This window comes from Pseudorca crassidens, chromosome 9, assembly GCF_039906515.1.
Source record: "Pseudorca crassidens isolate mPseCra1 chromosome 9, mPseCra1.hap1, whole genome shotgun sequence".
NCBI lineage: Eukaryota > Metazoa > Chordata > Mammalia > Artiodactyla > Delphinidae > Pseudorca > Pseudorca crassidens.
This window is the reverse complement of record NC_090304.1, coordinates 56681866-56694844: the sequence shown is the minus strand read 5'-3', so window position 1 is coordinate 56694844 and position 12979 is coordinate 56681866. Positions and strand designations below refer to the sequence as shown.

The window sequence follows — 12979 nt, the reverse complement described above, 5'->3', positions numbered from 1 at the left end:
TTAAGAGTTCTTTATATATTTTGGATGACAGTCCTTTATCAGGTCTGTGTTTTGCAAATATTTCTCCCAGTCTGTGGCTTGTCTTCTCATTCTCTTGACGGTTATTTTTTCTTAATACATTGAAAATATTATTCTGTGGTCTTCTAGATCTTACTGTTGCTGTTGAGAAGCCAGTTGATGGTCTAATTGCTATTCTTTTGTAGGTGATCTTTCTGTTTCTCTTTTAATGTCTTCTTTTTTTGTCTACAGTGCTCTTAAATTTCATTACAATATGTTGTTTTATTTTTATTTATCCTGCTTGAAATTTGTTGAGCTTGCTGGATCTGAGGTTTAGTGTTCTTTCAGTTATTCTGGAAGAATTCTCAGCCATTAGCTGTTTGAATAATGTCCTTCTCCATCCTCTCTAATTCTACTTGAACTTCAGTTAAAAGAGTAGATATATGTTAGACCCCTCTAACTCTATCATCCCTATCTGTTAAACTCTCACATTTTTTATATCTTCATTTCTTGGTCACATTCTATGGAATTTCTTTGGATTGCTCTTCTAATTTACTACTTATTTCTTTAGTTATATCTAATGTGCTGTTTGACCTGGCCATTGATTTTTAAATTTTGATTATAACTTTCATTTCTGGAAGTTCTGTTTGGTATGTTTTCAAACGTACTTGGTTCTTTTTTAATACTGTCTTCTTCCTTGCTCATTTTTTCAAGTCTTTCCTCTAAATCTTAAGATATAAAAATCATAGGCGTTTTGTATTTTGTCTCTAGTTCCAATATCTGAAGCCTTTGAGGATCTTATTTTGCTGTCTGTTTTTCTTGGCTGTCACTCATGTGGCTTATTTCTGGACGTGTGTTTTTTGTTTTGCTTTTGTTTTAAGACCTAATGTACCTTAGGACTTTATCTGTGGGAGTTATTTGAGGCCTTGGTAAAGTCTTTATTCCACCAGAAAGAATGAGGAGTTGCTTCTGCCAATATCTCGAAAATATTGCTCAGTGGACTACCTTTAGATCTTCACTTGAGGTTGCATGGATTTGATCACAAACCTGCACCAGAGCCAGCTTTTCTTTATGGATTCTTAGCAGAGACATTTCTCCTTCTCTGCTGGGTAAGACAGGACAGTTTCTTTGTGTTCCCTTTCAGTGCTGCAGATTTGTTTATGGTTCATCTCTATACTGAGGGTATAGTCCATTGGTATCTCAAGTGTATAAGGAGATTTCATATAAGACTGTCCCACCTAAGGTGGGCCCTGGGCTTTATCTTATGTTGCCCATACCCCAGATAGTCATTGCAATGGTCACTAGTGTTTGTTACATAGCCACAGGGCAAAAGCTGGCTTTAGTGTTCTTGTCCCTTCCAGGATATCTGCTTTCATTTAATGCTTTTTTATTGTGATAAGGTGTACATAACGTAAATTTAACCATTTAAACCATCTTTAAATATACAATTCACTGGCATTAGATAATTCAGATTGTTATATAACCATCGCTACCATCCATCTCCAGAACGTTTTCATCTTCCCAAACAGAAATTCTGTAACATTAAATAGTAACACTCCATTGCCTCTAGCCCCTGGCAACTACCATTCTACTTTTGGGCTCTGTGATTTTGACTATTCTAAGTACCTCATATATGTGCAATCACAGAGAATTTTCACTTTCTCTGGCTTATTTCACTTAGTATAATATCTTCAACATTCATCCATGTTGTAGCATATGTCAGAATTTCCTTCCTTTTTAAGGCCGAATAGTAATCCATTGTACGTATAAGCCAAATTTTGTTTATCCTTTCATTATTAATGCACATTTGGATGTTTCCACCTGCTTTTCATTTCATTTAATTTTTGCTCTGTGCAAATTCCTTTAATTTTTGTTCTCTCAAGTATTACTGACAGCTCAACATGATGCATTTTAAAAATTAATTTTTAGGACTATTTATTTAGCTTTTTAAATTGTTTTTTTGAGAAAGTCATCCAGAATATCTAGATCACCTTACTGCTGAAAACCAAAGTCTCGTACCTTCTATATGAAGACCAGAAGACAACTGCAGAGAACACATTTGTATATTCTTCCTTTTGGAGCATTAGAAAGAGAAGATTCTGAGATATACAGCAATTAATATGTAGCTTTATATGTTTTAATTCTTTCCTTGAGGTCTGTTAGATAATATTTTTTGACATATCTATGAGAAAACCATAAGAATATCATAAGAAAACTCATCTCTGTCTTGCAGGGTTTGGCATTCTTAGCATGTTGTTGGTGCCAACACCCACCCACCCCTGCATGCCTCAGTATCCAGTAGGAGCCTCGGAAACTTGTACAGAGACATCAAAATTGTAGACTGCTTGAGCTGAAAGGGTCTAATTCTAACCCCTCTCCCCTCCACCACAGTGTCTTAAAGATGAGTTGGCCAAGGTTAAGCGACTCACCCATGGTCATAGGAGGAGTCAGTGACAGCTAGGACTTTGGTTTCCTCACTTCTGTCCCAGTATACTTTGAACTTCTGTGTCCTTTCTGTCTTTGGGTAGACATTCTAAGATACGTTAATGAGTTCTGACCTTCGTCTTTTGAAAAGTTGCTTTGGATGTTGATGAAGATGATCTGACACTGATGCATGTGTCAGAGTAGAGACAAAAATCCTCATCTAATTAACTGCTTGAAGACCAAGTAGAGTTGACCATTCATATCTTACTCCTTCCCTGCCTCCCCTATTTGTGGAGTCTTTTTAGATAATAGAATATTAGAGCTGGGAGAACTCTTGTTATCATTCGATCCAATCCCAAATTGTCTACTGGGACATTTTGGGATCGTCTGCCTGAAAGCTTTACTGTTTTTTATAGATGAGGAAACTGAAACCTAAAAGATGCAAATGATTTCCCCAAGGCCATATAAGGTATTCATAGCAAAGCCAGAGCTGTACCCAAGTCTCCTAATTCCTATTCTAGTGGAAGAGTTCCATCACATGAATATATAAACTTTGCTCTTAGTCTTCAACTAAGCTCCACCTCCATGGTCTCTGTTTTAAGACTGTGAAAAGGCCTAAGGGTGGTTTGCCTTTGAGAATAATCCAGAACCTGAAGGGTTAATAGAAATTGAACGGTGAAGTGGGAGCCTTTTTCTGCTCTCCTCAACTGGGGAGCTGCTGGGCTGTTTCACTTGCCCTGCATGTGTTCCATTACAGTATAATGATGTAATTACCAGTAATGCTGCCGCTGCTAGAGCAGTGCTGGAGAGGCAGGGTTAAGGAAAAGACTAGCCCCAGTTCTCTCCTAAGAGCCAGTTCAGCCCACTTCAGTCTATTAGATTGAAGATGCTGGAAGGCGAATGGCTTCGGCAGAGGAAAAGGTCAGATTTAAAAGCTTTTCTGGGCATGGTATTTATTGTTCCTTTTTTGACCTTCAGAAAAGTCCCCTGTGTGTTTGTCCTTGATTCTTTCCCATTAATGCTTGAAAGCCGTATTGCTGGCCAGCCAGGTCTTTGGCATAGATGGTTTTCTGTGTGGTGTTATTTGAGAAAGTGGAGCACCCTGTCTAGATCACCAGTCCTTTTGCCTTTCATACCACCATTATAGTGTCAGAGTATTTTTGATTCTTGAATAATTTAGTTTTCAGTATTTCTGCATATAAATATATATACATCCACATATATATATATATATATATATATATATATATATATATATCTCACTTCTACAAATAGGCTTAGTTAGACCTCAACAATTTCTGAGATAACATTTAAAATACAGAAAAGTAAGAAATAGGGCATAGTGCCTTAGGCAAATCACTTAACCTTTCTGTGCATCTCTTTTGAAACATACACCCTGTCACTTGATGACTCTAAGGAGGTAATCGTCATCTTTGGAACATGGTAGAGCCTTCCAGAAGTTTCCCCTTGGCGGGGATAGCCATTTCCTCCTAATACCAAGCACCTGCCGAATCCAGGGCACTGAGCTAGAGTGTACGATGGAACATACAGCGTTGGAAGATGTCAGCTCCTACTGTCAGAGAGCTTTACCTATTTGTTAATTTGATGAGCCCAAACGAAAACATTGGTTAGAATTGTAGAAAAGTGGCTTTCATACAGGTTATAAGAAGGTACACGTTTTGCTTATTACTTCAGTGGTTCTCAAAGTGCTTTCCCTGCATCAGTACCATCAGTATCACACAGGAACCTACTAGACATACAGATTCTCAGACCCCAAGCAGATCTGCTGAATCATAAATTCTAGGGGGGGGACCTACAGTCTGTTTTAACAAACCCTCTAGTAATTCTTATGCAACTGAAGTTTGAGAACCACTGATATTTTATGGCTTAGTACTAGGAGCCACCTGAAAATATAAAATCCCTTATGTTTGTCTAGAGCTGCAATGTCTAGCAGTCAATATAGGAGTCACTAGCCGCGGGCGGGTATTTAAATAAATTAAAACAAAGTAACATTTGAAATTCTCGGTAGCACTAGCCACCTTGTAAGTGCTCAGTAGACGCGTGTGGCAAGTAGTTACCATACTGGCCAGTGCAGATGTAAACATTTCTGTCATCACAGAAATTGAGTAATGGTGGGCTCAGAGCAGTGGTCCTCCCAGTTTAGCATGAATCAGATCACTTAGAGGACTTAGGAAAACACAAATTGCTGGACCCCATTGCACGGGTTTCTGATTTAATAGGTCCAGCATCATCCTGAAGAAATTACACTTATCACAGGTTCCCAGGTGATGCTAATGCCGCTGGTCCAGGGAGCACACTTGGAGAACCACTAGTCCAGAGTAAGGGTTCTTGACCTAAAATCTGTAAACCTCCTAATGGAAAAGTGGAAGGTAAAACAGTGTATATATCCACATAATGAAGGTTACGGGGTATAGGGCCCATAGTTTATTTTATTTTTTATTTATTTATTTTTGGCTGCGTTGGGTCTTTGTTGTTGGACGTGGGCTTTTCTCTAGTTGTGACGAGCGGGGGCTACTCTTCGCTGCGGTGCATGTGCTTCTCATTTTGGTGGCTTCTCTTTGTTGTGGAGCACGGGCTCTAGGTGCGCAGGCTTCAGTAGTTGTGGCATATGGGCTCAGTAGTTGTGGCGCACGGGCTTAGTTGCTCTGCGGCAGTGGGATCTTCCCGGACCAGGGATCAAACCCGTGTCCTCTGCTTTGGCAGGTGGATTCTTAACCACTGTGCCACCAGGGAAGTCCCAGGGCCCATAGTTTAAGTGTGGTTTTCAAGTGGGTCAGCAGATCAGTCAGGAAAACTTTTAGCTGCAGTTAACAGAAAATCTCAGTAATAGTGACTTAAATCACAAGGACATTGGTGTTCATTTAGCAGACTGAGAGGCAGGAAGTTGCAGGATTGTTTCAGTGGCTCAAGCATGCCACCAAGAAGATCAAGCACTTTCCCTCCCCAGAAAACCTCTTATGGGTTTTTTGTTTTTGTTTTGTCAGAACTAGATGACGTGCCCGCCTTTAGAGCATTCCTGGCAAAGGGGAATGGATTTGCATAATTGCTTTAGACCAGTTGTGATTCAACTCCTGGGGATGAATGGGAGGGGGATTACCTTCCCTGAGACCATAGGGTCTCTGCCAGTTCACTGAACAAAATGTTAGTTTTATAACAGGGATAAAGAGAAAAATGGATATTGGGTTGATAGGGATCTGCATCTGTCTCAGTGAGTGACCCGAAAAAGGTTAGGAACATCTGTTCTGCATCTTTTCATCTCATCACATGCTTTTAACTTGCTAGACGAGTAGGACCTGGATCTTCTCAGCTGTGAAGGTTTACTTGGCTCTGTCGTCTCAGACCTTATGACAGGTCTGTGAAGCAGTTCTGCTCATAATGGGGGTGAGTGGGGTAGAATTTAAGAACCTGATCCAAGCCTCTAGAAGTTGGCCTCAAGTCAAGCCTGAAAGCTAGTCCCCCTCTGACTTTGACCCCCAATTCTAAAAAGGACTTTTGCCCAAAAAGTGTTCCTTTGACCAAGTCCCTGCCTTGATGCTTTAGACAGTCCCATTACTCTTTTGCTCTTACTAATTCTCTTAGAACCGGAGACCTCGTCCAGAATATTGGATTCTGCTTCCAGACTTCAGATTCCTATCTACATGCCTAGATCCCTGCTTGCCTCCTCCCATCAGTATGCTTCAGACAATCTGCTTTGCTCAGTAGAGAGATCATGTCTAAAAATGTACAATTTGAGTCTTCCATGTAGAAATGGTAAGTGAAGCACTGGGAGTTAATGAGATCGTTGAAGGAGAAGATGCAAGAAAAAAAGCAGAGTGCACCCCCCCCCCCCCCGCCAGCCTACTGAATCAGATTAAAGGCATGGTCATCTATGTTTTTATCTGTCAACTCCACAAATCAAGAGACCTACCAATCACACACAACTCAACACACATCAGTGGACCTAATGGTGGTCCTTATGGCCCTGGGAATCCAAAGAGGTGCCTGATGAAAGCGATGATGGCAGCTGAGCAGGCAGAGCTCTCCACCTGTGTCCCCCTACCCCCCAGAGTAATTCTGCTTTTGTTTGTTTTTATATATCATGGTTCTGCATAAAATTTTGTATGTAGAAATAAATGGTTCCACTTCTTTAAAAAGGGGGTGGGGGGACACTGGCTTAATGATGTCAAAGGTGCCTTCCAACACTGGCATTGAGCTCCAGAGACAGCAGCTAGAATACAGGTTCTAGGCTGTAACATGTGAAACAGAAGTGTAGTACTTTCTTGTTTCAGGACTAAGAACTCTGACCTGCTTGTTTTCTGGTGGTTTTAGTTGCCTTAGTCAACAGCTGGATACAGTACCCAATTGTTTGCAGCAAAAGTCCTGCAAGTCTGTTTCCTCTAAAAGCTTCTTCTGCAGCTTCCCTCCCCCCATCCTCCCAGGACAGAAGTAGACGCAAGGGGGAATGTTTCAGTTCCCCTGCTGGGTTGTGTGTCTTCCTCTCACACCCTGTCCAGAGCGTCTAGGGAGTTTTTACTTTCCAAAGCTGCTTACCAGAAACAGTTTGGCAGAATCCAGTTTGGGGGAGGAGGCTCTAGTTAAGCGATCACAAAAGCACACATCCCTGTGGTGAATGAATTCTTAACATGTGTGAAGAGGGAGCAAAGGAACTTTGGTAAAATTGTTCATTACAGTTCATGCTAAATCAGGATGCTAAATTCAGGAATGGAAATGAGGAACAACCCAGAACACTACGATTTGCATTAATTAGGACGTTTAATCCCTGACTCTCAATAACACACAGTCAGGATTATGACAGAATTTCAGTGTACGTTTGTATATACTTTAAAATTTTTTAATTTGGTATCGTAATGTATTCTGATACAATGAAAAGCTGCCTGTTTTTGTAGTACAGATTTCAGAAAGTAAAGCTTGGCTGCTGGGGGAATAAAGAGGCAACAGAGCAATTCTCAAAGAGGAAGTGCATGAGAATCTTAAGGGCTTAGGGGAAAGATTATTTTTGGTTATAAACGGAGGGCTTTTGTTCAAGTTGAAAAACATGACCAATCTAATCTTCTGAGGCTCAGAGAGAGAAGGTGACTTGCCAAAGTCTCACAGATGATCAGACGGTGTTAATCCCAGAACCCAGGTCTGTGCTCTCTGAGCTCAGAGTTGGTCCCTATCCTGAACTACCCCTCCAGATCTGAGTTTCCCATATTTTCTCTCTGTGGCCCACTGTCTGCATCTCAAGCCACCCTCTGCTTGATCTGTTAGCCTAGCTTCAGGGGAGCTGGGCTACAACCGGTCTGAGATAGGAAGACTGTAAATTTATTTAAACTTTCAGCATGACCCATTGGCCTCACTTTTTCCATTGTGATGAATGAAAATGTAGACAGAAGAATGTTTAAGATGGACAACTCCAAGAGAACAAGGAAAATGCAGAACAAGGAAGTGTGCCATTTGTTTTTGCTTTTAAAACGCTTATTACAGAACTTCATGTATTGTTGTTTTTTTACCTCTGTCATCTGTGACCCATTCTCTTCAGCCAAGATATTTTGGCTTTTTTTCTCTGGGAAACCAGTGGGTGGGTGAGTCTGGAGGAGCCAGGAGTTAACAAAATACCAGCAGATGCTGGAGCTGAGGGAGAGGATTCTCCTTCGTCTCACGAGCGGAGGCGTACCTCACCTCCCACCCTCCCTCCCCTTTGAGAAAGACTTGAGAGGATTTGCCAATCCTGATGAAGAAAATCTCCAGGAACTCTTCCTGTCTTTGGGCCATCAGGGCTTTGCCTTCCTGAGGATGCCCTAAGCACTGTAGGAAATAATAGCATTGTCTTTTGAAGTCAAGCTTACCCGGTCTGATTCCAGATCCATCATTGAATCCAAACCTACCATTTACCATCTGGGTGGCTTTTGATGAGATCCTTCTGCGCCTGTTCCCTCCTCTGTAATAGAGATATTAGAGCCTATCTCATCAAATTTGTTAGAATTAAATAAGGTAATATGCATAAAACGCCTAGCACCTTGCCAAACACCTGATTGATCTTCAATAAATAAAAAGGTTTCTGCAGAACCGCCCCTTTCCTCAGCAACTTGTGTACAGTTTTCATTTTCCCTGTGGCCATGAGGTAGGCAATAGTAACTTTCTAACTTGATTCTAGTGGCAGTAGGAGTAGCAAAGTGCATTTGTTTTTTTTTTCCGTATCAACTTTAAGGGATAATTTACACACAGTGAACTGCATCTGTCTAAATTCAGTGAGTGTGACAGTTGTCTATACCCGTGAAGTTACTCCTACAGTCAAGATACAGAACATGTGTGTCAGCCCCCAAAGGTTCCTCATCTCTTCATGTTCTTTCCTTTCCTTTGCCCTCTGCCCCACGCAAGCTGTCATCTCTTGTCACTATAAATTAGTTTGCATTTTATGAATAGATGCATACAGTTTGTACATGTTTTGTCTGGCTTCCTTCACTCAGCATAATGATTTTTTAGATGTGTCCATGTTGTTGCATACATCTGTTTTGTCACTGAGTTCTATTCCATTGTATAGCTCTACTGCCTGTTAATGGACATTTGGGTTGTTTGCAGTTTTGGGCTATTTTACACAAAGCTGATATGAGCATTTATTTGCACATCTTCGTGTGGGCATATATTTTTACTTCTCCTGGGTAAATACCCTGGATGCGAATGGCTGGGTCCTATGGTAGTTGTTTGTTAAACTTTTTTAACAACTGCCCACCTGTTTTCCAAACTGTCTGTTCCATTTTACATTCCCACCGACAGTATATGTGTGTGATTTCAGATGCTTGACATCCTCACCAACACTTAGTATGGTCAGTCTTTTTAATTTTAGCCGTTCTAATGGGTTTACAGGTAACAGTATTTCATTGTGGTTTTAATTTGCATTTCCCTGATATCTAATAATCTTTTTGGGTGATAACTGGTCTAGCTTCTTTTGTGTAGTCCCTTTTCAAATCTTTTGCCTATTTTTAAAATGGTATAGTTTATCTTCTTGTCATTGAGCTTATGAGTTTTTAAACACGGTTTGGATACCAGCTTTTTGTAAGATAGAAATATGTGAGGTTTTTCTTTCCGTGAAAACACGTGAATGTTTTCTCCCAGGCTGGCTTGCCTTTTCATTTTTTTAATGGTCCCATTTGGGGAGCAAAAGCTTTGAAATTTGATGGTCTGTTTTGTCTGTTTTTCTTTTATGATTGTTTTTTTGTTTGTTTGTTTACCTCAAGGTCACAAGAATTTTTCTCTTATATTTTCTTCTAGGAGCTTTTATACTTATATCTGTGATCCATTTTAAGTTAATTTTTGTACGTGGTGTGAGGTAAGGGTTAATATGGAAGTTATCTTTTGAGTATCTTATGTATCAGGAACTTTAATTCTCAATAAATAAATGTTCTAAGATAGATAATTATCCCCATTTTAATGATGAGGAAAAGAAGTCTCAGAAATACTAAGTAACCTGTCAAGTCATACAACCAAGATTCAAGCCCAGGATTACATAACACCAAAGCCCATATGCTTTCCACTCTGTTATGCAGGCATTTTGTTTTCAACATTGAATTAGAATCTATATTTTTAAATGTCCAGCTGTAACCTGTGAAGAGGATATAAAAACATGAGGTGGCACTGCCATTCTGAGGACATTCATATCCCTAGCCTGACCTTATGACATTATTCACAGCAAGGACGTTGGGACCTAGGGAATCCAGGGGTTCCATGTCAGACCATTTGCGCTGGTTTGTATTTCAGAAGCTGTAAATACAATTTTCTTGCTGCTCTCCTGACAACAAGCCTTATTCTGAATTCTTTTTCCATTTTATAGCTGGTCCATCAGAAATATGAAGTTAAGTGCCTGGCCACACAGACAGTTAATCCTTGGAGTACCCAGCTGGATGGCTGAGTCTCACTGTGTTTGGTTTGAGTTTTTATTTTTGGAAAACAAATAGTGAGTCAGCCTCCATTCTTTCCCTCTCTCTAACTCACTACCGCCTTCTGGAATCTCTTAGATACTGTGGTCTTGCTGGGTGAATAGTCTTTTCTCTGAAACTTCCTTTCAGCCAGGACAGAATCATGTGAGAGAAGTCCCCCATCCTCTGATATTTAATGTGCCCTCCCGCCCTTTAAAGAAAAGTCTGTTTAAGGCTGTTCACTTTTGTCATCTTCGAGGAATCTCTGAGTCTTAGTTAGCAGGACTGTTTTGTTTCTTTTAAAAAATGCTGGAGGGAATGTAAAGATAACAGGCTGTACCTCTGGGTTCTTGCTTTGCAACACTTTAGCTTTGGTAAATTCACACCCTCTTCTTCCTTACTTTCTATGAGGCAGTATGGTATAGGGAGAAGAGCATGGAACTTTGGAGTGAGAAGTTTGTAGGTTTGAATGCCAGCTCCTAGAAAGTACAAAGCAGGGGTGTTTGAGACTTATAAAGGATGTTTTTTGAGTACAGAACCCTGTTTAATAACAGATATACTGCTTTCTCTTTGGCTGAGCTGGGCAGTCTAGTTTCAAAGTCCAGCCATGGAGGGTAAAACATTGTAGTCATTCCACCTGTTAGATTGTCCAGCTACTGCCAAGTAGATCGTCCTAGTCTCTGGAAGCAAACTCTTCCGTCTTTGGTGTGATTGTTTGCTAGTGAGAAACTTAACTTACGGAGAGAAATGTGAGTTGCAAGAGGAGTAGAGGAGAAAAGACAATCTGTCTGATACAGAGAGGATCAAGTATAGGTTGATGGGAGGAAGGAGGGAACCCAGTTTACATATTTGGGAGCTATACCTCCATCTTCTTAAATACAGCCCTGAAAAACATTCATCTCTGTGTTGATGGTGGAATGAGAACAGGTGAGTGTCTCTCAGTACCATCTGGTTACCGTGCCTTCTAGGTGGCCTCATTTTCCTCTCTTCCATGGGAGTCTCCTTTGCACTTCAGTCTGGGGGCTGGTTTCTGCTTCCCCTTTGCAACCATTAAGGATTCTGTGGTCTCCACGATTACCATGTTCAAACCTACATATCCTTTGAGATACAGTTCAGGGCTTAGCTCTTCCAAGAAGCCTCCCTTGACCTTCATACACTGTTGGTGGGAATGTAAATTTATGCAGCCACTGTGGAAAGCAGGATGGAGGTGTCTCAGAAACCTAGAAACAGAACTACCATGTGACCCAGCAATTCCACTCCTGGGTATATGTCTGGAAAAAACAAAGACACTAATTCTAAAAAGTACGTGTACCCCAGTGTTCATAGCAGCATTATTTACAATTGCCAAGATAAGGAAGCAACCTAAGTGTGCATCAACAGATGAATGGATAAAGAAGATGTGGTATATATATATATATATATATATATATATATATATATATATATATATATATATGTATAGACACACACAATGGAATACTACTTAGCCATAAAAAAGAATGAAATTTTGCCATTTGCAGCAACATGGGTGGACTTGGAGTGCATTATGCTAAGTGAAATAAATCAGACAGAGAAAGGCAAATACTGTTTGGTATTACTTACACGTGGAATCTGAAAAATACAGCAAACTAGTGAATATAACAAAAAAGAAGTGGTCTCACAGAGAGAACAAACTAGCAGTTACCAATGGGGAGAAGGAAGCAGGAAGGGGCAATATAGGCACAGGGGACTAAGAGGTACAAAGTTTTAGATATAAAATAAACTATAAGGATATATTGTACAGCACAGGGAATATAGCCAATATTTTATAATACTGGAGTAGAACCTTTAAAAATTGTGAATCACTATATTGTACACCTGTAACATTGTACAGCAACTATATTTCAATAAAAAAAAAAAGCCTTCCTTGACTATTCTGCCTAGTTTGATGGTTCCTTGGCCATCCTAAATCATTCAGGTAGCCTTGATAATCTAAATTTGTGAATATATAATGGGTACAAACTGTGTTTTGGGAAAGAGGGAATGATTACAGAGAGAGATCAGAGGTGGTACCAGTGCCTAACACTTAACTTTGACTATTCCTTGTACCACTTTTGTCTCCTCAACTAGATTCCCATGCCTCTTCTGGATTGCCTCTTAGAAGTCTGGTGATTACTTAACTCTAACCTAAATCTCTCCTTATACGTAAATGTAGCTCGGATTTCCTTCCATTTGCCTAGGCTTCATACTGTCTCTACAAGTTTGGATACAGTCTATCTCACTTAACACTTTAAGCTTAAAAACACTTATTGTAAACTCTGAGGATCATTTAATGGCTGCAGTGTGACTCACTCGTAAAACCACTTTGTACCACTAGGACACTGGAACCTTAGTTTTCTTAGGTAAGGAAACAGGCATCATTGAATCATTAAAGCCCCTTAGTCAAACTTGTCACGTGCAGCTTACCACTGAGGCCTAAAATTCTGTTTTTCCTTCTCTAACTGTATACAGAATATTTTGACTCTCCAACAGGTAAGATGAGAAAATTAGTCCCTTCATATCTTAAGGTATGTATTGTATGGCTAAATAATATTTACATTCAGGTCTATAAAATAAGTAAGTGTTGAGTTTTACCTGTAGATTGATTCTAAGAATTAACAACT

General features: G+C 40.0%; 1 protein-coding gene across 4 annotated transcripts in view; it reads left to right on the top strand.

The window, feature by feature from the left end:
* The window catches only part of GAB2 (GRB2 associated binding protein 2), a 176049-nt gene that overhangs the window by 51080 nt on the left and 111990 nt on the right, over positions 1–12979 (top strand). Inside the window, exons 1-2 of one of the 4 annotated variants that reach the window (XM_067750484.1) lie at positions 3195–3342; positions 6022–6192. The exons of 1 other annotated variant lie outside the window; for it this stretch is intronic. In XM_067750484.1, coding sequence (XP_067606585.1) covers positions 6190–6192 — 3 coding nt within the window. In that variant the 5' untranslated portion in view covers positions 3195–3342; positions 6022–6189. Of the gene's footprint in view, positions 1–3190; positions 3343–6021; positions 6193–12979 lie in introns of those variants that run through there. 2 more of the 4 variants (XM_067750485.1, XM_067750483.1) reach the window with 2 other exon arrangements.